Source organism: Nuphar pumila, chromosome 2 (genome assembly GCF_984573655.1).
Source record: "Nuphar pumila chromosome 2, dmNupPumi1.hap1.1, whole genome shotgun sequence".
NCBI classification, from domain to species: Eukaryota; Viridiplantae; Streptophyta; class Magnoliopsida; order Nymphaeales; family Nymphaeaceae; genus Nuphar; species Nuphar pumila.
The window spans coordinates 105,394,816-105,422,264 of NC_143250.1; the positions used below are offsets into that span (position 1 = coordinate 105,394,816).

Genomic DNA, 27,449 nt, shown 5'->3' on the forward strand with positions numbered 1-27,449 from the left:
GTCACACATAATCATCAAATTGAATATCAATCTCAACATGGTCCAAAAGAACCACCAATCAACACAACTCATATCACTTTAATAATTACAAGAGTGAGTCGATCGAGATCTATTACCATAAACATATTCATATTACAGAGCATGCCCAAGTAATCATAATAATGAATGCATATTCATGACAAACTATGTATAATAACATCAAAAATATAAATTCATGCTACATCTCATAAGCATAAATAAAATTTCATCAAACACATCATATATGTCATGAATTTAATTATAATCCATGCTTAAATATTATGGATAACACAAAACAACATCAAATACATGCAAAAGTCATGCATCCATGATAAAATTATACATAAAAGCATGATGAAAATGACAAAATTAAGTTGTTATAGATTACACCTAGAATCCTAGTATTGAAACCAATTATAAAATACCTCAAACCAGTCTAAAATAGCCTCAAATCGATCAAAAAAGACCCTAAACTGGTCATAAAACAACTAAACTGGTTCAAAGCATGCACTAAAGCCTATAAACCCCTAAACCGAATAAGAAAACCCATGTGCTTTCTCAAATACAAGAAAACAAGGTCTCCTCTTATAGGAACCCGTGAGAAACCTTTTGGAACCGATAAAAAAGTGCTTTGGACCGGTTTTGAAATACACTCATTCGGTCACCGAACTGGTTCAACTCCTTAAAAGGTATAAACAATGCATGGATCTAGTTTTGGACATGATTCGACCCAAAACATCACATGGGTCGAATCCCTTAATCTAGACCAAGTCTAAAATAAATTTTGAATTTGATCCCAATATTCAGACCCAGTTCAAATCCACACTCGATCCAAACAGATCTCAGGTCAGATCTCACGATCTAGACCTAGTCCACCTGATCCCAATAAGTTCAGGTCTTGGACCGGGTCGAAATTAAACTGATCCACCCAAAACCCCAACAGGTCTGGGTCCTGAGCCGAGTCCGACCGAGTCAGATTCAAACTAGTCCATCCGAGACCCCAATGGGTCCAGGTCTTGGATCGGGTTCGACCCTGTCACTTAAATCGGCCTACCTGGAACCCCAACGAATGTGGGTCCCGAACTGAGTTCGACCAGGTTAGGCATGAACCTGATCCACTCGGAACCCCTAACAGGTTCGAGTCACAAATTGGATACTACTGAGTTGAGAGAAAACTTGATCCATTCAGAATCCCAAACGAGTTCGGGTTTTGGACTAGGTCTGTTTGGGTTAGACATAGACTCGGTTCACCCGAAACCCTAATGGGTCAAGGTCCTGGACTGGGTCAGATACAAACTAGGTCCACCTGTAAGCCCTTAATGGTTTCAGGAATGCTCTTCCAGAAATATAGTTCACTAGATATCTCAAATGCCAATGAGGTATGAACGATAGTTACTCGAATTGAATTACGAACAATGTTTGTTTTGATGTCGTTGTTGAATTCAACATTGGTTCACTAAAAAATGTAAATCAAGACGTCAAACTATGCTTGGACAGAGTTTAGTTAGAATTCTGTAGTCATTAAAAAAAATGTCGGAATGCCTCCACCCAACTCTGATGACGCTCAAATCACTCATACAAGATCCTCACACATCAATTAACTCAGATCCACTGACGGATTGTCAATCCTCTGCCAAAATGGCTAGAATTTAAGGATGTATAGTAAAGGCCGCCTCATCAGTCATTGGTGGACGACCAACGCTAGCCAACCGAATGGATGGCTGAAGCAATGTGGCAGGCGGTGGGTCACTTGTCATTGTTTCTCCATCATCATTTGACACCCCAAAACCAAACGAGAGTCTGTCGAAAAAGAATAATGCTTACAAAAAAATTCAACAAGCTCTGTATGGATGTCGACACACATACACCAAGAATGCGCACAACGACAGAGCGGTGTTGGCCCATAACCCAATGTTGGCATAAAATGGATCACGAAAGAGCCACTTACCAGGCACAACCTTGGACAATCCAAACATTGCTTTGGTGAATGCAAGTGGTTGGCGTTTTCCTCAGTCAATTGATGCCCTCAATGAGCTTAGACCAGAATGTTGAGAGGTGAGTCAAACCCTTGAATTCAGAGAGAAATCACACACAAATGTGACACTCAACAACCATATATGCCCTCATCAAGCATCCATGGAGGTCTCTTATTTATTGGAAAATTTGGTGGAGGTCCATAATGGGCACTAGTGGAGGTCCATAATAGGTGTGAATAAACAGTTATGAGACCTCATAACTCTCTTGTAACCTTCCAAACCAAAGAGCCACACCCATATATGTCTCTTGATGTGCCCATGTCAATTTGAGTCATATCCAGGTTGGATTTGATTCAATCCAAAATCCAGCTCAGTCAAACCTGAACCAAGAAGTTGGCAAGTATTGTAGTTCCTTGCCTCTTTCACATAATTGGAAAGCTTGCAAAAAAAAACAAAGATTGTTGCATATTGGACACTCATCACTAAAGAAGTCTGCATCCTGCATTTGATTTTAAAAAATGACAAATATAAGGGTAAAAAGACATCAAAAATTCACAAAAAATTGCAAGCTATACATTTTATAAAAATATTATAAAAGGCTGTAACTTCACCACCAAAATCAATCATGGAAGTGTTGTACCATTGTTGAAAGGGATTGCTTATATAAAAACGAAAACCAAACAACACAAAACACAAAAATGCATACCCCAATGCCAAAATCTGCCGTATGCATGTTAATGAGAAACACAACTGTGCCACTACCATTTAACATATAATTTGGTCAAAAAAGCCTTTTTTTTTGAAGCCAATTGAATATTATTAATAAATATCACAAGGTAAAATGCTAACCAATCATTAGCTTCAGACTTTGTTAAAAAACCAAGGTAAAATCGACCAAACCACCCAACACAATAATATAAGAACACTTGATACTCAACCTTTTTGGATAAATGGTCAACCCAAAAGCCTTCTGATCTTTTTTTTCTTCTTGTTAATGTGATGCAAATTGACCCCTAGATTCACGAAGAAAAACTACGTTAATCTCCCTCCCTACATAACAGGTATTTGTAGAAAAATAAAACCATAATCTTATTTTTAGATCTTGGATAGATTCAATATTCGAATATAAAGATCCCAAAGCTCTAAAACCTAAAATAGATCCAAATGGACCCTTATGAACCGAAGTCTTCTGCTCCTTTCTTGCATCATTCTTCTTGGGTTAAAAAATACTTGCCTTCAAGTTTAGATCATGCCTTCGATTCTTTGTAACGACTTGAACCAGATCCTCTCGAGCCTAGGTTCATAAATGTTAATTCATAGAGGAAAATTGCTAAAACAACCTCGAAAACCAAGCCATTTTTTTTTAAATAACAAGGTCTACATAAACATTAAGCTCATTCATTCAACATCAACATAGTCATTAGTGTTCATCCAATATAAAAAATCAAAATACATGTTCATAATATCAAATAAAATGCATAAATACTAAATCCGCAAGTAGCCATGCGTTCTCCTGTTTGCAGCTACACTTGAACCTACAGTTGTAACCAAATGGTGTGAGTCTGCAACTCAATAAATTATCATTTATAAGAGAGATATGACCATTATAACTATAGTGAGCTCTAAGCTCCTATTATTAATTTAGTTCGCTAACTGAGTACACACGTTTATGTATTTTATCCTTATTTATGGATTCTCTTTCCTTATTCTCAAAGTAGGCTTTCTCAATATCGTACTCTATACTAATCAACTACTCAAAAAACAGTCTTTTAGGATATAACAACCCATGTGAACAACTCTAGGGTGTACAATGTTGGTCAAACATATGAATCACTCACAATAACATAGTTCAAACTGGTCTAGACTATGAACTCACAATCGTTGAAACTTTGCTCTCGATTGCAAGCCAGAGAGCTCAAAAATGATTATCGATAGCTAGCCGAAGAGCTCAAGAGAGTATACATGCACGTAAGGTGTCTGGTGAGCTATATTTGCCTCCAAAGTTTGTGGTTCATGCTACATTATATATGTGTTTAAGGGTTACCCAAATTTTCTCCAACAATTTCAGGTATAAATGAAGTATACATACCTCAAACAAAGCCCTAGACCATGTCCTTCGTAGTAGAGTTATTTATCATTCTCTGTGTTATTGCCCTAGGTGCATTATTCTCTTTTTATTTTATTTCTTAGTATTAATGTATTATACAATATCAAATATATGTTCACTAACTATGTTTAACATGTAATCACAAATACATGCCTTAGTTCTAGGGATAACAATTAATCACATAGACACATTATCAATTCATTACCTCACATACTTACAATACTCTCAAAATATAAGTGTGACAACCTCAAAATAAATCATATTCTCAGAACTTTAAAACTCTATTTTTTTCCAAAGTCAAACATTTCTTTCTGCAACATATTATATGTGTCAAAATATTATTCTTATTTTCAGAATAGTGCATATTTATGATATGGGTCATATCATCTTTTGACATTTACATAATATGATCAAGTACTGAAAATAAGTATGTAATATGTATCACAATCTTTATGCATCTTAAAAGAAAATATAAAAAATATAGATTCTTAAGCATGCCGTTCAGTTGATTTATTCAAAACATGAAATCACTAGCATAGTTATAACACATGAAATCACATGATAAGATGCATGCATGAACAAACGTGTATCTTATTTATCTTAATTTTTTTTTTCAAATGTTTACTTACCTGAATCACTCAAATCTCAAACTAAAAAACAATCTTAGTCATTTCATAAATCTTGATCTGAAATAAACAGAAATCTTCACAGTTACTAAACAAGTAGAACCCCCAAAACCGCCATCGGTACCATTGACATCTATAGTTGCAAAGTAGATACACTCCAAATGCTAAGGAGGTACCAATAAAAAGCCAGCAAATGTGGGATAGGTAATGAAAGGTTTTTATCTTTGGATTATCTACAAGAAAAAAAGCATTCATCCGTACGGTAAAACTTTGGGGAGGTTCCGTCCGATCATCAAACAAGAAAGGCATATGGTAAAGGGATGCGAAGCGTAAGGGAACCCAAGCAGGGCTAAGTCGGTGCGGCAAAAGCCAGCAAAGCTTTGGACAGCGTTAGGTGGGGACCCCAAAGATACATTTTACCAAATTTCCCTGGCTTATCTTGTCTTGCCAGAGCAGCAATTGCTCTCCCTCCCAAAAGATAAACCCCCGTCATCCCTCATCCAACGGTCTCCGTTTCATCATCAGGACACGTGTCTCTCCTTATAAAAATCCCAGACCAAACCGGTGACATTCTTCGCCGTAGCATATAATCCTGGTTAGCACATAAATCTCAGAAAAAGAAGACAAAAATAGAAAACTCTAAAAACAAGTCCTACAAGTCCATTCTCCGAACGTGTAAAGTAGGAAGAGCTTTTTGGACTAATTGTACAGCTGGCACGAAGAAAATGCGAACTTGATATAAAGGTTATTTCCTTAAGCCACAGACTAGGGAAAGGGAGAGGCGGGCGTAACCATGGTTAAAGAATCGGGGTACGAGTGTAAAGACTCCTGATTACCTTCCCGGCGATGGGTGAACCTGTTTTGATGTTTGGTATAGGAGAGCTGGAGAAGGCTTCTACCGCTGCGCTCTGTGGTAGATCGCGAAGACGAGAGAGAGAGAGAGAGAGGAAGCGATCGATCAGAGATGAAGGTGTTCGTGAAGACGTTGAAGGGGAACCACTTCGAGATTGATGTGGAACCTTCCGATACGGTGCTCTCTCTCTCTCTTGCCCCCTCTTCTTGATTCGTCGTAATTTAGATCACTATTATTCTGATCGAATTTGCTTTAGCTCTTCTTTTTGCGTCATAATTTGGCTTCGGAAAATCTTTTTTAATCTCAAATTTTCTTACGTTCTACTTTCGGCGTAATACTTTGAGGGTCGAAAATTGCCTTACCTCTTTTCCTCCCAAAATTTCTCAAGTTCTTCTTTTGATTTAATAGTTGGGTGTCGAAAATTGTCTTTATTATAAATAATTAAGTATATATGTGTGTATACGTAGTATTATTTTTTTTTCTTTTTTTTGGGTGGGTGAAGGGGGGCGGGGGGCGGGAATTCATTTGGTGATTTCTGGGAAAATTATTACTTAGTCTGGGATTGAATTTTAGCATTTTCCCCCCTTTCTCTCTCTGGATTTTTTTTCCTGTTTGGGACTTTCAGTTATTTATTTATTTTTCATTATCCATTGGATACTTTTATTTTGCCACTCACCCTGTTCAGTTCGCAAAGTAAATACAATATCAGAGAATTGAAATTTGTGGAATGTGTTTGTTTCTCCTTTATAAGCCTCCGTTGATCTAGAAGTCGAGTTTGCGTGGTGTTTGTTATTTTAATTTACTCCGTGAACGAGATAAGAAGGTGAAAAGGAAGAGTTGGATATTTGCTATATGATGTTTGAGAAAAAATCAGAATGGGTGTAACTCCAGAGCAGCAGTTAGTTTCATGGATGTCCTACACAAATGCATGAAGTGATGAGTATTTTTTTTTTATGTTTATTACATGGATAAACCGCACCCCGGATCAGAGACCTGGCCACAACCTTTTCACAGGACCAATGATTTTTCAATCTTCCAATCCGCGACAAATCGAATGAAACATACTTGTTACGCCGAGTAGCCTGTGCTACCCTACACTGCTGATAGCTTGCTGTACTTACATTCACCGTCCGAGTGGCATAAAACTCCATGCCATAGCCTTTTATGGTAGGCCATGTTTGAGTTTACGTGAATGCTGCATTTGTACTATGTTGATATGCTTGATTCAGTATCCTTTAGCATCCCTCTCTTGGTAAGAGCAAGTTCAGGTATCATCTGAATATCAATCCTGCAACTTTTTATTCTTTGAGATTCATCAGGGTGTTTCCCTTTGCTTCCAATAAGAAAGCATCAGGACATGCACTTTCCATGGACTTTACTGTGCGGGTCTCTTTGTCTATGGTTAGGTTTGGAAGTGTAGACGTTTAAGATGCTTTTATGGGAGTTCCTCTTGAGTATATGTGCTCCTTCAGCAGGCTGTTTTATTCTGCAAAATGACTAATTTATTCTGGAGATAATGTGTGGACGTTAGAGAAGTTGACTGCTTAAGCATGATAAAACTTGTTTTTGGCCATGCAAAAACCAGATTTTATTATTTATCTTTACACAATATTGTATAAATAAAGGAAATAAAATCACCAAAAACAATCTTAATCTTGATTTTTAGCTTTAATCCACCCTTCTGTAGGCACTCCACAAGTATGTCCTCTTATAAGATATTCTATAGGTTTATGAAGCATATATTCAGATTGAAAACATGTTTGATCTGAACTGTTGTCAGTTGTAGGGTGTTTATCTGGTGTTAGATGCATAAGATACAAAACTTTATTGAGCACTGGGTTACTTGAATCAAATGTGTGTAGTGCCTGTTTTGGCATTGTGTCCTAACCTGGAAAGTGGGTCAAGCAGTCTTCGTGTTGGTGATTAGCGGCAATAACTTTGTTATAATTGTGAAGTTGCAGCTGACTTCATGAATTATGACCATGTTTTGGCATCTTGTTACATGTGGACTTATCATTGTTTAAACCTTTGCCACCTTTTGCTTAACTTGTTCCTTATGTGCTATTGTTCATTGCAGAATTTTGCTATGACTGCGTGGCTTATGTCTATTTATTTTAAAATATGATGCCCTTCCAGGAAAGCCCCTTAGGAAAACACGTTTTTTCTAATTGGGCTTCCAATCTAGCCTTATATATATATTTCTTTAGTACATTACTATTTAAACTTTTTATTTACTTAGCTTTATAATTAAGCTTTTTAAATTAAGTTACATAATTAAGTTTTTTAAACTAAGCAACTGACTTAATTAGGATTAATTCATTTATTTAATTTAAGACACTTAATTAGTTGTGGACCATAGGTTACTTCCAAGGATCCACGATCCATTTAGGGTCGAAAGCCTTTGCGAACCCCTATACACATTTAAAATAATATTTATGTATTATTCTTCACAGAAATTGTCTAAAATGTCATAAATTTTATTTTTTTTAAAAGTTAGAAATTTATGAGGTCTTACGTCCCTACCCCTTAAAAGAATTTCGTCGACGAAATTAAAATGTACCAAATAAGTGTGGATAATACTCACACATATCGTTCTTAGATTACAATATCCTAACAAAGACATATTCTCCTACGTCTAAATTGAGTTTCCTACACCTCAAAAATCACCTTCGCAATGTTTGCCCTGGTTGTTCAGATCTGTGGCCGTGGTAGCGTATACTCGCCCATTATTCCTCCTATGTGCCGCCTATTGTGGAGGCCTCTGTTGCGGTTGTTGGTTCTGCTGCTTGTCACCTTGAACTCCCTGCCCGTTCAGACAAATCTTAGCAATATGCCCCTTCTGCCCACATATGAAACAATTTTCAGTAAAAAGAGGCCAAGCTCTGAAGGGATGCTCCTTGTTACACCGCGGACAATTCTGCTGAATGTTTGGTTGTTGCAGCTGCCTTTGCTACTCAAATTTTTGCTTCTTGTTTGGTGGTTACTGTGCCTTGCCGTCCGAAAATTGTCGCTTGCGGTTTCCACCATTTTCAACTTACTTCTTAGATTGACCCCCCCTTGAATCTATCCTATTCTTCATTCAACAAGGAAGCCGATTCGACTGCGTCACTGAAAGTAGTAGGACAACTGGTCATCACATGAACTCGCAGTCCATCCTTGAGTCCTCACACGTACTTCGATGCCCTCGCCTTATCATCAACAAATAGGTTGGAGCAGTAACGCTCGAGACTCCGAAACATGATGGTATAGTCCACCAGACTCATGTTCTCTTGAGTCAACTCGAGGAACTCCTGTTTCCTTTTCTCCTTGGAGAACAGAGGGAAATACGTCTCTAGGAATACTGCTTAGAAGGCTTCCCAGGGTATGAGATCTACCCCAACGAATTTAACTCTCCGGACCATGTTCCACCACTTCATGGCATCCCCCTTCAGACGGTAGGTGCCAAAGTTAGTTTGTCGTTCCCCTGACATTGAAAGATCTCAGAAGGCACGCTTAATCTCCTTGACCCAGCTCTTAGCGGCTTTAGGGTCGGCCTTCTCAAAAAAAGTCTAGTGGATTCAACTTTAAAATTTTCTCGTATGTCACTACACCAGGGTTATGGTTCGCAAATGGTGTGGGTTGACCATTCTGGTGTTGAATGTGGTTAGTGAACGCTTGGGTCTGGTTGTAGAGGGCATTCATCAAGAAGTCTCTTTGTTCCTGCCAGTTCTCTGGAGCGATCGCTCTGGCACGGGTATACATCTATAAATCAACCCAAACAAAAATTTGTTATTTGACTATGCCCTTAAGTTAAACCTACCCTTTAGCTTGATCCTATCATCGAGAATTAGTCACATCAACCACACAAATTTAATCATCATAAATTGATTAATTGTAGTAGTCCATATTACATTTAGCATATTAACAATTTTCATAATCACATGTAAAAATAAAGTAATTATGATTCATGAAATACTTCTTACCGGTGTTGCGAAAACTGCTTTTTTAGTGCAAGTTTATGATTTATGGTGTTGATTTTAGCCCTACTTTGATACTAACTCTGTAATGACCCCAAACTAAACCTTGAAAATTTATAATTTTTTTTTAAAACGAATACATTTTTTTAAATCACTGCGGAAAGACAAGCCCATGGATCCGGGGTACATCACAAATTTTATATCCATCACACAACACCTATTTCAAACCATGATTTACATCAAACCATAATATAATTCAAATTACAATCAACTTAATAAACCCAACTTTAAGTTCATAAGTTTAAACATAATCCAATCCCATGACAGTTAGAATCCTGGCCATCAAATCATAAATAGTCGTCATCTCCTGGTCCCGCCATCACGTTGCTCAACTAAGATTGAGCCTCGACACTTGTAAAAGGTTTTTTAAAAATGGGGTAAGAACCAAAGTTCTCGTATGAGACCCTCTAAAAAATCCAACGCTAAGAAAAAAAGCATACATCAAAATAAACATAAGTTTAAGAAAGTTTTAAAGTATAATTCACAATTAAGACATGCTTGCAATATAAACCAATTTAATACAGGCAATAAAAAATCACATGCCATGTAAGCCAATGCATAGTTGATGTATGAACCAATGCATATTAATGAATGACTTTTTATCTAATTATTATCCATTGCTTTTGAATGCATGTGTTTGCATAATTCACCTCATGTAAGTTTCCACATTGCACAAATCCCGTGGATACTATAAACGGGTCAAATATTGAAGTTCAAGGTAGTCCTCAACTGTATTTTAAACACACAATTTGTATTTTATTAGCTGGGTATCACACATATTCTTCAACCAATGTCGGGAATCATTACCTTAAGTCGGAACATTAGGAATCATCACCTAATGCAGAGATGACAAGGGCATTATCGACCATCAACGCTACTTCTACAACCGTCCCTAGGAACACGAACTACTTATCGGATTCTTGGGGTTAATAGTGCACACGATGTTCAATATTCTCATGGTCCCCCATGACCGCCATCCGAGGATCCCACAATTTCAGAGGGCAACGAAAGAAGAAAATTAATTATACTGACAGGTCTCTTATACATTTCTTAATCATTTAAGGGTTTTTCACATAAGAACAACATGCATTATCTGATTGGGTTATCACCCCAGTCGGTTATAACAATGTAATATTTGTGCCACATGTGAAATTAAATCAAAGGCATTATAAATCAACATATAAATGCATTTCACAATTATCTAAATAGTAGGACACAAACACACAACCTTAAAAGGCCCTCAAATGGCTTAACCTTAGCCATTTTACGAGCTGTGTCCCCTTGAATAAAACACAAGCTCATATGAATATCTAATTCACATGCAATAAATATACAACACATATTTACATCATATCCTCCTGCATGAAACACACGTTCACAACCCTGCAGGTGCAAATCATAACCAAAAGAACCAAGATTCTGAACAAGATAAAAAATTAGATTCCAAGAACCACTGAACTCAATGAAGACTTCGACCCAAAATTCAAGTTATAAACATTCCTCCAAAATATTGGAATTCAAGTTATAAACATTCCTGCAAAATATTGGATTTTTAAACAAAAATCCTATTTTCAACAGGTAAATCAGAAATTCATAGTTTTATTAAGTCACAAAAAGCTCAGATTTAACAACCTTTAAAATCAGATTTAATAACTTAATATGCAGGGGTATTCACTGGTTCTATATATATATATATATATATATATATATATATATTTCATTGATCAGTCCATACCCACCAAGGAAAATCGGACACCCCAATTCCCTGTGATGGATCAGTCCAAATCCCACTTTCAACTGGGTTTGGACAGATCCCATTGGGTTTAATCCCAAAACCCAAATCCAAACGGTCCACAGGATCCCATCCTGGACCCTCCAGATCAATATCGATTTGAGGTTCAGTCCAACCTGAACTCTCAAACATTAATTACTGAAAAGGCCGAACTGTATATGCAGTTAACAAGCAAACAACAATGCGCGAATCCAAAAAAGAATCAAAACCAAAGGAATCAACACCTGCAAACTTGCAAAGCAATCAGTATATGGATGTATGTGAAATCCAAAACAACATTAACATGTAATACAAAGATTGGTTCGAGTAAATGAGAAGAATCAGATTTAACACCTCAACTAACAGGTACGATAAAAAAAACAAATTTTCATTTATTAAGTCTTCATTTAGTGGTTCAGATTTAGATAATTAAATCTCAGTTTTGCTTTAAAAATCCAAACTAGGTTTATGTCATCAACAAGCACATAGAAATGAACAACCACTATCTCAGAAAGGAATTTCTAAGAGGGACTATTGAATGACCCTATGTGACTTTGGAATGTCAGTTGATGGACTTTTTCACTTAGGCCTTGCCCTCACCTCATTTTGTATCTCTTCTTAGCAAACTTTCGGTGATCACACCGTAAGTTTGAGGGAGAGTGTTAAATTATGATGTATGTATATATATATATGTATGTATATTTTGTTTTATGTAAACTAAAATACCCATCAAGTGTGTTTCAGTCTTTTTACTCATGTAATTGCTGTCAGCCTATTAGGGGCTGATTTTTCCTTTTTTTTAATTTTTGCTTTTATATTTTTGTAATATGGCTATTGGGGCAGCCCAGCTAGTCGTTGGGTTGCTATTTATGACCGTTGGGGGCTAGCCCAATGACTAGTTGGGCTGCCCCCATTCAATCTCCTTCTCATTTGTATTATAAATAAGGGGTTTTCCCCTTTGTATTCTCAATGTTTTTTCTAAGCATTTCCAAGTGAAATATACATATTTTTTATATTTGTGTTTGCCCATAGTGGCTCTTGTGTGTACTTATAGTGCTTTTGTGATGGCTCTCTCTTGTATATTGTATTGTCCTTTGGTGGACTATTGTTTGTTCACTTTTTTTGTATTCTTGTTATACCCTTATTGAGTCCTTTATTATATTTTTGCTTGTTTCATTACAGAATATAGGGCGATGGCGACCACTACTACTGAAATTGTTTGGTTGAAAAGTCCTTAAAGATATGAGTATCATCATCTCCACTCCTTCGAAGATGTGTTGCGATAACAAGAGCACAATCTATATTGTTAGCAACCACACCTTCCATGTGTAATGAAAACAAGAAGAATACAAAAAGAGCCACCAAGGGCATACAATAGACAACAAGAGAGTGCTCAAAGAGAAGTCCACAAAGGGCCACTATACAAACGAAACAATGACTAATATAAAAGACTACAATAGCCACTAATGGGAATACAAAAGAACACAAAACACTTAAAGAGTAGATCTTTATTACAAGAGAATGCTTAGAAAAGCATTAAAGAAAAAGAAGGGTTTTTAACCCATTTATATAGGCATTGCAAGAGGCCATATAGTCATTGGGATGCTCCCAACGGCTAAAAATATAGCCGTTGGGGAGATCCCCATGACTATATTGGACTTTGTCCAATATATCCTCATACAAGAGGGAAACGCCAAAAAATATAAAGTGTAAAAAGATAAAACTGCCCCTAATAGGCAGTACCTATTACATAGGTGTAAAAGACTAAAATGCCCCTACAAGGGCAAAAACCTATTAGAATAAAAAACAGTTTAAAATTCTATAATATATACATATACACTCATATACGAATATATGCACTCGTATATATATATAAACGGACAAAGCACATAGAGATGGACTGCCATTACATTCGCGACGAATTTATGAAAGGCACTATTGAACTTTCGTATGTTATGTCAGAATATCAACTTGCGGATTTCTTCACCAAAGCGTTGCCGTCTCCCCGTTTCTCCTTCCTTTTAGGCAAACTTTCGGTGATATCACCGTCAGTTTGAAGTGAGATGTTAAAATATAGATACATCTATATGTATACATATTATTAGATTTGTGTATGTATACATATTTTATATTATTTGTACATTATTGTAATAGGTTATACCCATTAGGGGTATTTTGGTCATTTCAGTCACTATAATAGGCTTTTCTCATTAGGGGCACATTTGTCCTTTATTTGATATTTTTTCTTTATCCCTTTTCATAAGGGCTAGAGCTGTTGGGAGCTCCCAACGGCTTTATTGAGCCCACCTTTTGTATATAAAGGAGATCTCCCCCTTCTCTCAAGTTATGCTTGTCCCAAGCGTTCTTAATACAATTTTATTTACTATATTTTTGTGTTCTCTCTCTCTCTCTACCACTTGCTCTTTCTGAGTGTGAGTTGATTGTGTTAGCCTTTGTGGCTTATTGTATTTGGCCCATTAGGCTTTTATGTTTGATCACACTTTGTAGCCCATTAGTGGCATTGTACTTGTGCATATATGGTTTCATTATATGTAGGACACTTAAAGTTGATAAATAATATTTGGGAGCATGAAAGCTTGAAGGTCGGACAGAAGATTGGTGTTTGGACATACATTGAACATATGCTTCAATCATGGTAAATGGGGAGTATCTGATGCAAGAATTGGAACTTTTTGAATGAGTATATGGGAACTGTGCTTCTTCTTGCACGGTGGTATGGCAATATATCCAGATTTAGTAATGTACAATTAAAAGGGAAAGTGTTATAGTTTATTTACCTAGGAACAAGCATGCAACTTCTTGGTGAATTTCATATGCGAAGCTTGTGACATGTTGCTACTTCTAGCGATGGATGATCAATGGGTCTCCCTCTGATGGTGAGCTTAGATAATTACAAACTTAAAATAGAAAACCCAATTGTGATATGGGGAATAAGTTGAGCAGTAACATTTTCACTTGAATGATGGTTCATCGTGTCATTGCTAAATTGTTCTTTTTCATATATAATATTCTGTTAGTTTGTTAGATTATGTGGTAAATATCAATGATATTTGTAATTCTTGATACTTTTTTCAGGTTGCTGCTGTTAAGAAGCACATAGAGACCATCCATGGTCAAGACGTTTATCCATGTGCTCAACAACTACTAATTTATCAAGGGAAGGTTCTTAAAGATGAAACTACATTGGATGGCAATAAAGTTGTTGAAAACAATTTTATTGTCATAATGTTAACTAAAGTAAGCTTCATTTCTTTTAAGTGGCTAGAATTATCATTGACAGTCATTTCTATACAACTTTGTTATGAACCATTATTTATTTCTGTTTGGTACAGAAAAAGTCATTTTCAGCCTTGCACTTATTGTCTGCCTTAGTGTCATTACGCTCATCAGGAATCTGAATTTTGAATGCTTATGAAAATTGTTAACAGAAACAAGAAAAATCCATGAAGTCCAAGAAGTAACCACAGTCGTGTGTAAGAAACACTAAACCAGAATTGGTGCTTCACATGGGAAGAGAAAGAAGCAAATATCAGACCAATATTTATGTTTCATTTGATTTATCCCTTTGCATGCAGATCAGCTTCTTTCTGTGGCTGGTATTAGAAATGCCTTGAATTTACTGCTTTATGCTGGAAGCGTCTTCTTCCATAAAATAGAGTGTAAAAGTAGTTGAAAACCATAAAGGAGGTCCTCTTCTTTATAAGTTGATAGAAGAAATGATATACTAGTCATATGCACTTCCTGCCACCACTTCTATGTAGCGGTTGCTTTCAGTTAAATCCCTGTCCAAAATACTTATTCTATATTGCAGTCTTTTATTGTTGTGTCCTTTGGCTTCATGAGTAAGGCGTTCCAGCATTTGGATGCTTCCACTTTCAACACTGGAATAATTTTTCCAATGTTTTTTTCTAGTCTTTTGATTTTTACCTCATAAGTGCCAAGGGGTCGTAAGCAGTGCAACTGTTATATGGTTTCTTATTAGGGGATGACAGTGGACCGGGGGAAAACGGAGCCCTGCCCTGCCTCGCCCGGTTTGGACTGGGGATGGAGGACATGAAACGGGGATGGAGGCGGGGATGGGGGTTAAAATCAAAACCCGTGTGGGGATGGAGGCGGGGATGGACTTACGTTTCCCCCTGCCCCGCCTTGCCCCCATCCACGATCCCCGTTAGTAAAATGCTAAAATACTCTTTAGGTATGACAGTGGACCGATGAGAAACGAGGCCCCGCCCCACCTTGCCCCGTTTGGACTGGGGATGGAGGACATGAAACTGGGATGGAGGGCAGAATTTTGAGACGGGACTGGGGTAGAGCCCTTGTCCCCCGCCCCCGCCCCGGTCCACTGCCATCTCTATTTCCTATTTAGTCTCATCCTGACAGTCATGTTTGTTTCATGCTGTCCAAATTTGCTCTCCTCCAGTGTTATATTATGCTTAACTATTGCCTCAAATATTCAATTTCTTCCCCAAACATGGGTATTTCAATCTCAATTTTAAGTTCTCAAAGCCACAATTGCATCTTCTTTTCCTCCTTTTCTGTGGTCCATCTCGACATTAGGAGTTATCACGGTCTCATATGTCAATGGCTTAATTTCTACTCTTATGATATGCTACTGTGCTGGAAACTCTGGTGTCACGAAATCCACTTCTGAGAAACATGAAGGAACTAATTCTGCCAATTCCATATAAAAGCATACATCATATCTATCTATATTCACCTTCTTGTTTGAGGCTAATCTCCCAAGAAGGTCAGCAATATCACTTGTGTCAAGGTTTCTGGTGGCAAGAGTGGATAATCCAGCAGTTTTCCATTACAGGGGCTTGAAGGAGCTGCTGCTTTCCTCAGCTCCCTTCTCCCAAGATCTCTTGCCAGAGATTGTGAGCTTTTGGGGAGAGGGTGGGTACGCCAAATAGAGGCTTGCTTTAACATCCAGAATTTGAATGCATTTATTAAAACTGAATATGTAATTTGTGTGCAAACATTGAGTAATAAGGCACTACGTGGGTGGTGGATTTAGGATTCCACTAAAAAGAACCTTGGACAGGTGGTAGCCGAAATAGTTTAAAAACTTGCCAGGTTGACCTGGTGACTCGGCTCCGGATCGCTTAGTCATTGGGTTAAAAAACATGTTTAACTCGGATTTTACAAAACTTGGTCGAGTCATGGGCTGACTCGGCCGAGTCATGCATAAATATACACATATAATATATTTTATATATAATTACATATATTATATGAAATACAATATAAATATTATGTATATTATATATAAAAATATAGTTATACATGTGTTAATAAAAGTATACATTAAATATATTATAAAAATATCATATAATGCATATTATATATAATATATTGGTAAAATACTATAAAATATAGATAGTATATACATATATTTATATATTTTATATAAAATATAAAGTTAACATGACCCGACCGAGTCACCGAGTTGACCTGGCCGAGTCACGAGTCACTGAAGAACGCGTCACTGGGTTTTAAAACCATGAGCCGAATTGAGGAATTTGAATGACAAAAGCCATCCCAATTCCTCTCTGTGTCAAACATGAGCTCCTGAACAAATTTTGCCATTGGAATTCTGTTTGTGACCTTTATCGATACTGTCCCCTGGTAAGTGGTTTTGCTTTTATCGTTAATTCCCCCCCCCCCCCCGAAAGACCTTTTGTAGTATATCTTTGTTGCATGCTATGTCACATGGGTGCGAGTGCGGGGTTGCGGCACTTTAAAAAACATGGGTGTGGGGGTGAGGCAAAAAAAAAACCCCGGATCCGAATCCGGCCTGGATCCAAACCCGATAAAACAATCGCTGCGTGCTTTAAATAAGCATGCAAGGTAAGGTTTCTATTCGAGAAACCCTCCCCACGCTGCTCATTCTCTCTCCTAGCTCGCCTTCTCCCCCCGTCGCGATGCGACGGCCCCCTTTCAGGTGAGCTCCCTCTCGCCTCTCTCTTTCCTCATTGTCTTCTTTTTTTTCTTCAGGCGAGCCTCCCACGCCGTTTTTTTTTACATATCGGGTTGACCGCACCAGGTGCCGCACCCTCACGCACACCCGCACGTGCACCCGCATCATGTCGCGTCGATGCGGGTGCTGTTAAATTATGTAAATCAAACTTGTAACTTCGTATATATATATTTTACATATATAAGGTAATACATATACATATATATAATATATGTATATGTATCTACCTATTATATATGTAAAATATATATATAATTCTATCTTTAGTCTTAGGGGTAGTTTAGACATTTTTACACATATTCTTTTTCGAATATGTCTTGTAATTTCTTTTCCCTTTTTTATTTTTCTTTTTTCATTTAATAAATGCATTTGTACCTACCTTGGGAGGGGCCCAACACACTAGTAGTTGGACCCCTCCAACGGTCACATTTGTGACCGTTGGAGGGGCTCCAACGACTATGTGGAGCCCCTTCCAAGGTCTCCTTTAGCCCTATAAATATGGGCACTCTCTCTTGTATTCTCTTAAGGGTGTTGGGGTTTATTGCCCAACCATTTTAGTGTTTATAAAACTTATGAGTGCATTTGCACATTTATGATTTCGTATTTTGTGCTTTTGGTGCACAAGTGTTCCAAGTGTTCTTGGTGTGTGTGTGTTCACACATTTATATCGTTCCATTGCCTTTAGTATCTTGTTGAAGATACTTTTACATGGTATCAGAGCCTTGTTGAAAAGGGAGAATTGCGATTCGCCCTCTCTTGCATTCCTCGAAAAGCGTGCCTTCAAGTTTTTTGAAATCAAAGAGGATCACCTTCTTCGAGCAATATTTTAGGAGTCTCTCTTGTCAAGGAAGACGCGAAAAGTAATTGAGGTACGTATTATTCCTTGACTTCTTTCCTCTCTAATGGGCGAAAAGACTCCCATTTCTCTCTTGGGTTTAAGCTTAATGGCTCAAACTATCATGTTTGGGCCGGTAATATGGAAGCTCATATTAAAGGAAAGGGGCTTTGGGGTTACGTCCATGGATCCATACCGGAACCGGAACCCAAAATTACCATTGTTGAAGGAGGGGATATTAAGATCCTTGAAGGGGATGAAAGACAAAAGGCCCTTGAAGAGTATTCTAAAAAACATGATGATTGGGAAATGAAGAACTTCAATATCTTATCTTGGATTTTCTCATCCGTTGAGACCAAGATAAACGCCAACATCATCAAATTTAAAAGGGCTTCCGAAGCTTGGGTATATCTTGATAAAATGTACACCTCAAGAGATCTATCCCACAAGTACTTTCTCCAAAAGAGGACTTTGACTCTCAAACAAAATGACATGACCATTCGGGAGTACTTTGCCGAATTATCCTCTATTTGGGACGAGCTCGCAATTCTTGAACCTAAATGGAGTGGTGAGGCAATCGAATTAAGGCACAAACAACTTGAGGAAGACCGGTTCTTCAATTTTTTAAATGGCCTTAGACCCGAATTTGAACAAGTTCGGTCCTTTCTTCTCTCTGCTTTCACATCTCCCTCACTTGTGTTAGAAAGTGACTTGGAATACCTTGGGTTCAATAATGAACCCATACTTATGCACGTAAAATGCAAATATACCCATTAAAGGGAAACAACACACGCACATAATGTGCCAATACATAAAACCCATAAAAAGGGAAAAATATGACTTAAAGTCATAAGTTACATATTATTGAAGAATAATGGAGAAGGGGTGAAAACCCCATTACAATGGAGCATAAGCTCCCTCAAGAAGTAAGAAATACAAAGGGGAGAGCCCCTATTTATAACAACAAAAAGGAGCCTTGGAGGGGCTCCAGTCATAGACGTTGGAGCCCCTCCAACGGTCACAAATGTGACCGTTGAAAGGGGCCCAACGTCTATTTGAGTGGGCCCCCCAAGGTACCTTTTGGTACTTGAGAAAAAAGAAATAAAAAATAAAAGAAAAATAAAAATAAAATAAATTACAATCACATTCATAAAGTGAATGTGCGTAAAACAGAGGAAAAGACTAAAATACCCCTACGGCTAAACAAAAGGAAAATATATATTTTATATATATAAATAGGAGGATACATATACATATATACCATATATGTATATGTATCATCTTTTATATATATAAAATATGTCTAATTACAACAATTGATGGGTACATTTTAACACCCCCCCTCAAGCTTTGCAGGGAAACGAAAAGATTGAAAAGGGCAAAACTCCACAAGGCTTCGGCGACTCCAAGAGGCTTCGGCAAGGATGCAATGAAACTTGAAATAGCCTTCCTCCAATTGTCTTCAAATGATGAACCCATTTCCCGAACCATCCAGGGTACTTCCCTTTGTCCTATCTCCAAGATCCTGAGAAAAGAAAACAACAAAGAACAAGTAAACAATATCTTTGCACTTTACTCAAAAAGGAACATTCCTAACAAGGTGCAAAATTTATGCATAATATGATAGTTACTTTAGTATGAAACGAAAAATTTAGAAAACCAAAGTTTCTAAATCATACATTATGTTAAAACAAAATGAGCGGAAGCAAATTATACAAAAATTGCAAGAATGCATAATGCATTCATAAGGTCCACCATTGGACAAATATAACCCCATAATGGGGAATAACAAAATGATCCACTAAGGGATACCACAAGAAGCCTACGAAGAGGCATAACATACATATGCTTTATTGAATGAGAGCCCAAAAAAGGCCATAAAGAGCATATGCATATACGAATCATAATATGAATTGATACTCAAAGAACTAAAACATGCTTCAAACATGTAGTAAAGTTCCAAAAAAGAGAAACGAAGTCTCCAAGCATACTTTAGGCAAAATAAACCCAAGAGTTCACAAGGTTTTTAAAAATATTTATGAAAGTCACACTTAATAAAAAAAACATTTTACATATAAGGGTGGCAAAAACCATAAGCACTTAATATATAGATTAAATGCTAAGAAATCAACTTGATATGCATATCAAAAAGATGATTTACTTGAAAAACACAAGTCATGAATGGAATTTTGCAAATTTCAATAATATTTTATTCATTACAAACAACTTCCTCATTAGTCCTCCAAAACCCATAAATCAAGTGTATAAGCTACTAGATCAAGAATATAAAATCATTAAAGGCAAAAGACACACAGAAAGGTGTGTAAACGAACCTCTTGTCTACATATAATAATACTTGAAATAAGTGCATCTACGACAAGAGCAAGAGAATACATGCCAACATGGACTAAAAAGTATCTCTTGTCTACGTAAAAATACACTTAAAACCAAGTATGTTCAGCTACTAGAACAAGAGTAATAAGTCAACCATGGGCTAAAACATAATACATCTCTTGTCTACATAAGATGACACTTGAAATGAGTGAAATAAGCCAACCATGGGCATACATCTAAGCGACTAGAACAAGAACACAAACGCCAACATGAACTAAGATCACACACGATGGTGTGAATCAACGTGTCTTGTCTACATATAAGATCACTCAAGACAAGTGTGTTCAGCTACAAGACCAAGAGAGCAAAAGCCAACAAAGGGCTAAAAACACATGAAGGTGTAATAAAATTCTTGTCTACATATGATGACACTTAGATAATGGGCATAAAAGGAAAAGACTTTTGAGGCAATAAACTTGTAATGAAAATAAACCTCGAATGAAACAATATTCCTTTTAAAACATAAATACTCATAACAATAACATTTTGGAATAAATGCATGTAAAAGTATCTTCAACAAGATGATAAAATAATATTCTTTAGAACAAATGTGTGAACATACACACACCAAGAACACTTGTGAAAAAACACAAGAACACATGTGCACAATAAGCACAACATTCGGAATCACAAATGTGCAAATGCACTCATAAGATTCATAAATAAAAGGTTGGGCTATAATCCCAAAACACCTTGATTTTAAATATACCTTAAAGCATTTAAGGTTTCAAACACCATATGTCCATCACATTTACATAGAAGCATCCATAATATCAATGGCCACAAGAGAAAAAATGAGTGACACACTCATAATTAGAGATCAAATAACAACTCATTTTAGAGTCCCAAGGTGCCCATAACTCACCTCAACAACCATCTATAATATAGAAGGTGGACAATCTAAAATGATACAACACGAGGTGCCCATAACTCACCTCGACAAATATCTCTAATATGACAATAATAAGGCCAAAAAAATGATGCATTAAATAACATGTGATGGACAAATATAAATGCCACAAAAGGGCAATAAACACATAAGGAATCATTTTCCAAAAAAGTTTTTACAAAGAGGACCGATTAACAAATTGAATCAAAGGTCCAATATAATCCATCAAAAACAATTTTGCATAAACACGAATTATGCCTAATCTTTAAAAGAAGTCTTGTATCAAAAAGACCACAACTTAAAGAATTCATCAAGACAATCAAGCTTTTAATCAAAGAAATCATAAGAATCGTAATGGTTCACAAAGAAGGCTTTAACACAATACTCAAGGAAAAAGTACTTGAAAATTTATAGATTTGGGATTAAAATCCCATACAACAAGTTTTAAATATTCTTTGATTGAGATGAGATATGCAGAAACGTACAAAGTGCTATAAGCACTTACAATGATTTAAAAAGGACTCAATATCTAAATTCATTATGTTTTTCACAATAAGAAATGTGCATAAAGGCTCCATAATGCAAAAATGTCTACGAAGAGACAATACACATGTAAGCACACAAGGCTTTATAAAAGATGTGCACGAAAGCATTCATACAATACTTGAACAAATACACACCAAGGTGTAAACAAACATGCACTAAGGCATGTATATCATAAAAAAGAAGGAATGCATACAAGCGCACATATTTTGAGAAGCAAATGTGCACAAAATACAAAAATACACAAAAGTGAGCAAGTATGCACTTTATAAGAAGAGCAATGCTTGAAATTCTCAAGTTTTAATTATGTAATTACATGCTTGACAAGTGCAATTGAGGACAACTAAAACTATATTATGGCCAATGTAGGCATTTTTAAAGATATTATTAAGAGATTTCGAAACCTTATGAAAAATACAAACCAACAAGTTTATAAGGATGAAAAGTGAAATCATTTATACCAAAAAAAGGATGCAATAGATGAACTATGCATTCTATGTGGGAAATTCCCTTTTTAAAAACAATCTTTCCTAATGGTTTATCATAAATAAATTTTCAAAAAAGAAACATTGAAAAACTTTTTAGGAGTTCTTATAAGTTATCATTAACAAGAACTACTTTAGGATTCAACAAAGATTTTAGATGTGAGAGATTCTCATATAATGATTATATCAAATTTTTCAAAAAATGCACTAAAATCCATAATCAAGAGAGGAACTCAAATCAAATTAGGGTTCATATGAGAATTAAGAAATTTTAAGCAAAGATCATTATTTTAGCAAGAGATCATATATAATTTTAAAAGTTTAACTTATAGGTCAATCATGAAATACTTATTTAAGAACTATAAATCTCACATAATTGAAGGTAATTTTTAAAAACATAAATTATTATTATATGCTATGAGTAGTTCGATAAATAGACACGAATTTTATATTTGGACAACAAACGATTTCACCAAATTTAGAAGGAGATATTTTCAAAATATATGAGCACACGAAATGTGAAAAGAAATAATTCAACTATCATGACCATCAAAACGAACAAACTATATGCAAGAAACATACTTTCAAATGCATAATACTTTTTGAGAAAAGGGATACATACCGAATAACTTCAAAAGCATAATACTTTAGGAAGAGCAATGAATACTTCACCATTTCTTGAGCGACACGCTTTCCGTTGCACCAAGAGACAACCCCATCGTCACCTTGCTCTGATACCATGTTAGAAAGTGACTTGGAATACCTTGGGTTCAATAATGAACCCATACTTATGCACGTAAAATGCAAATATACCCATTAAAGGGAAACAACACACGCACATAATGTGCCAATACATAAAACCCATAAAAAGGGAAAAATATGACTTAAAGTCATAAGTTACATATTATTGAAGAATAATGGAGAAGGGGTGAAAACCCCATTACAATGGAGCATAAGCTCCCTCAAGAAGTAAGAAATACAAAGGGGAGAGCCCCTATTTATAACAACAAAAAGGAGCCTTGGAGGGGCTCCAGTCATAGACGTTGGAGCCCCTCCAACGGTCACAAATGTGACCGTTGAAAGGGGCCCAACGTCTATTTGAGTGGGCCCCCCAAGGTACCTTTTGGTACTTGAGAAAAAAGAAATAAAAAATAAAAGAAAAATAAAAATAAAATAAATTACAATCACATTCATAAAGTGAATGTGCGTAAAACAGAGGAAAAGACTAAAATACCCCTACGGCTAAACAAAAGGAAAACATATATTTTATATATATAAATAGGAGGATACATATACATATATACCATATATGTATATGTATCATCTTTTATATATATAAAATATGTCTAATTACAACAATTGATGGGTACATTTTAACAACTTGAAGATGTTATCACCAAGCTATGTTGCGACAACAAGAGCGCAATCTACATTGCGAAAAACCACACATTCCATGAGCGGACTAAACACATTGAAATGGACTGTCACTATGTTCGCGAAGCATATCTCCGAGGAGTCATTGATCTTCCTTATGTTACGTTTGAATATCAGTTGGCAGACTTTTTTACTAAAGCCTTGTGCGCTCCGCGGTTCAACTTCCTTCTTGGCAAACTATCGGTCATCCTGCCCTAAGTTTGAGGGGGGGTATTAAATTATGTAAATCAAACTTGTAACTTCGTATATATATATTTTACATATATAAGGTAATACATATACATATATATAATATATGTATATGTATCTACCTATTATATATGTAAAATATATATATAATTCTATCTTTAGTCTTAGGGGTAGTTTAGACATTTTTACACATATTCTTTTTCAAATATGTCTTGTAATTTCTTTTCCCTTTTTTATTTTTCTTTTTTCATTTAATAAATGCATTTGTACCTACCTTGGGAGGGGCCCAACACACTAGTCGTTGGACCCCTCCAATGGTCACATTTGTGACCGTTGGAGGGGCTCCAACGACTATGTGAAGCCCCTTCCAAGGTCTCCTTTAGCCCTATAAATATGGGCACTCTCTCTTGTATTCTCTTAAGGGTGTTGGGGTTTATTGCCCAACCATTTTAGTGTTTATAAAACTTATGAGTGCATTTGCACATTTGTGATTTCGTATTTTGTGCTTTTGGTGCACAAGTGTTCCAAGTGTTCTTGGTGTGTGTGTGTTCACACATTTATATCGTTCCATTGCCTTTAGTATCTTGTTAAAGATACTTTTATAGGTGCGGCATCTGGTTAGCCGAATCCCTGTGACATAGGTTGCATGTTGATATTAACTGACTGTTACTTTCTGTATGCTCTTAGAGTGCCTTTGTCTTTTGGACGCATTCTTTGAAAAGTCCTTATCATGCCTTGTAGTGTTCTCATTGTCATTAGTCATTATCATCATTGTAGTGGCTTCTACAAACCTTTTATTGTCATAATAGCCACTTCATTAGCAGTCATGCATTAGTGTCTATGGTAAGCTATTTATCTCTGACCAATTGAATAGAAAATCAGTCTTTTTTGAAAGTTCATAAACAGGAACACACTGATAGTGTTGTAGCAATAATTGCTTGACAATTTCTGCTGGTTCTAGTTGTTCGTATAATCACTGAAATATATCATTTCCTTTTTTATTATACATCTCTATTCTCATGTGATACATGTTATGGGCCTTATGGCATATTAATTTATGGAATGCTGCTTCAGTGGTTATTCTTAAGAATGATTTGGTGATCATAAGCAGTGTGTGTGTGTGTGTGTGTGTGTTATTCACGCATACTACTTTTTTTGGTTTGTTTTGTATGCTAAGCTATGTAATTTGTTGTGTTAAAAAATCCATTTTCTATCTGCTCCAACTTCTAGTTGCTATCTCCAGTTCAACTAACATAACCTTTATTCTGTCATGTGTTTAAAATTTTGCAGCCAAAGGGATCATCAAGCGGAAGTAGTCCAGTTGCTTCAGCAACTCCAGTAATATTCTTTTCTTCTTTTTAAAGTAAAACTATTGTTAACACACCCATAGGGATTTTGTATCTTTTCTATATTTGTGGACCTTTTGAATTATGTTTGTGTGAAGAATCCGTGCAAACAATCAAGTTTTCAAATAACTTGATAATTCAAATACTCAAGACACAAAATAAATGCACAGTGTTTATAAGCTTTACACCACAAAAGAAATGCAATAAATGCACAGTGTTTATAAGCTTTACACCACAAAAAGTGCAATAAATGCACAGTGTTTATAAGCTTAAGGAGACAACTCCTTACTGAAATTCACCGTTTACAATGGGCTTACAGCCCTTATTTATAAGCTTTAGCAACTCATAAGAGCTGTTGGGCTGATTCCCAACAGCTCTAATTTGAGCAGTTGGGAGTCAGCCCAACGTCTCTTATTCTTACCTGTGTATAATACTGGAGTTGTACACTGCTACTGACTGTGTACATAAATAGTACATAAAAAAAGGATAAAATAAAAAGAAAAAGTTACAAAAATAAGAAAAATTAAAAGGAAGAATTACAATCATATTCACCGACATAAATATGCGTAAAATGACTAAAATACCCCTACAGCTAATACAAGAAAGAAATATATATTATATATATAAGTAGATGGATACATGCACATATATATGAAATATATATGTATGTGTATCTTCTTTTATACATATAAAATATATTGTCTTATGGATTACAATTTAACACCCCCCCCTCAAACTTTGGGCATAATGACCGAAAGTTTGCCAAGAAGGAAGTTGAATCGCGGAGAACACAACGATTTGGTGAAGAAATCTGCCAGCTCATATTCTGAAGTTATATATGGAAGATTTATGACTCCTTTCAAATACGTTTCTCGGATATAGTGGCAGTCCATCTCGATGTGTTTGGTCCGCTCATGAAATGTGTGGTTTTTGGCAATATAAATTACACTCTTGGTATCACAGCATAGCTTAGTGGGCCCTTCTACGTTAATCCCCATATCTTCTAGTAGCTGATGAATCCATGAAATCTCCATGGTAGTAGTCACCATGACACGATATTTAACTTCTATTGAGGATAGAGCCACTTTTTGTTGCTTCTTCCATCTCCATGAAATCAGCGAGTCTCCTAAAAACACACAAAAATCAGTGGTGGAGTGACGGTTATTTGGGTAACCTCCCCAGTCAGAGTCAGTATAAACAATTAATTTCAATTCAGAAGAAGAGGATAAGAATACTCCCTTGTTTAGTGTGCCCTTTATGTATCTCACAATCTGCAAGATGACACTCATGTGAACTGATGTTGGTGCATGTTGAAACTGACTTGCAGTATGAATTGCATGAGAGATATCTGATCTAGTAATACTCAGATACATCAAAGATCCCACAAGCTGTCTGTAGGGGGTGAGATCGGAGAGAGGAATACCATCATCAATTTTCATTTTGGCTCCTACTATAGCAGGAGTTTTTACAAACCTTATCATCCGTAATGCCTGACCTCTCAATAATCTCAGAGGTAAGCTTAATTTGAGATAAAAATTACCTTCTATGAGAGTATGCTACTTCAATACCCAAATAGAAGAGAGTTTGACAAAATACTCCCTTATAGTCATTTCTCCTTGATGAAGAGTTAGCGCCCTCTTTTGAACATAATATTTATGGGACAAGTCCCTAGAGGTGTACATCTTCTCAAGGTACTCCCACGCTTGAAAAACCTTCTTAAACTTGATAATATTGGCGTTAATTCTTGTTTCTACGGATGAGAAAATCCATGAGAGGATTTTAAAATTTCTCATCTCCCATTCTTCATGTTTTTTGGTGTAGTTTTCAAGAGCCTTGGTTCTTTCTTCGCCTTCAAGGATTTTTATTTCTCCTTTCTCCATCAATGTTATCTTTGGCTCCGGTTCGGGAATCGAGTCTTGGATATAGCCCCAAAGCCCTTTTCCTTTAATATGAGCCTCCATGTTTC

At 36.3% G+C, this 27,449-nt stretch overlaps 1 protein-coding gene across 2 annotated transcripts in view; it reads left to right on the forward strand.

Moving 5' to 3' along the window:
- The first annotated feature begins 5,569 nt into the window (after window positions 1–5,569).
- Window positions 5,570–27,449, forward strand: part of LOC149846557 (ubiquitin receptor RAD23d-like) — a 30,404-nt gene continuing 8,524 nt past the window's right edge. Inside the window, exons 1-3 of one of the 2 annotated variants that reach the window (XM_089996404.1) lie at window positions 5,570–5,757; window positions 14,464–14,625; window positions 25,428–25,475. In XM_089996404.1, coding sequence (XP_089852530.1) covers window positions 5,692–5,757; window positions 14,464–14,625; window positions 25,428–25,475 — 276 coding nt within the window. In that variant the 5' untranslated portion in view covers window positions 5,570–5,691. The remainder of the gene's footprint in view (window positions 5,758–14,463; window positions 14,626–25,427; window positions 25,476–27,449) is intronic. The other variant, XM_089996405.1, reaches the window with a different exon arrangement.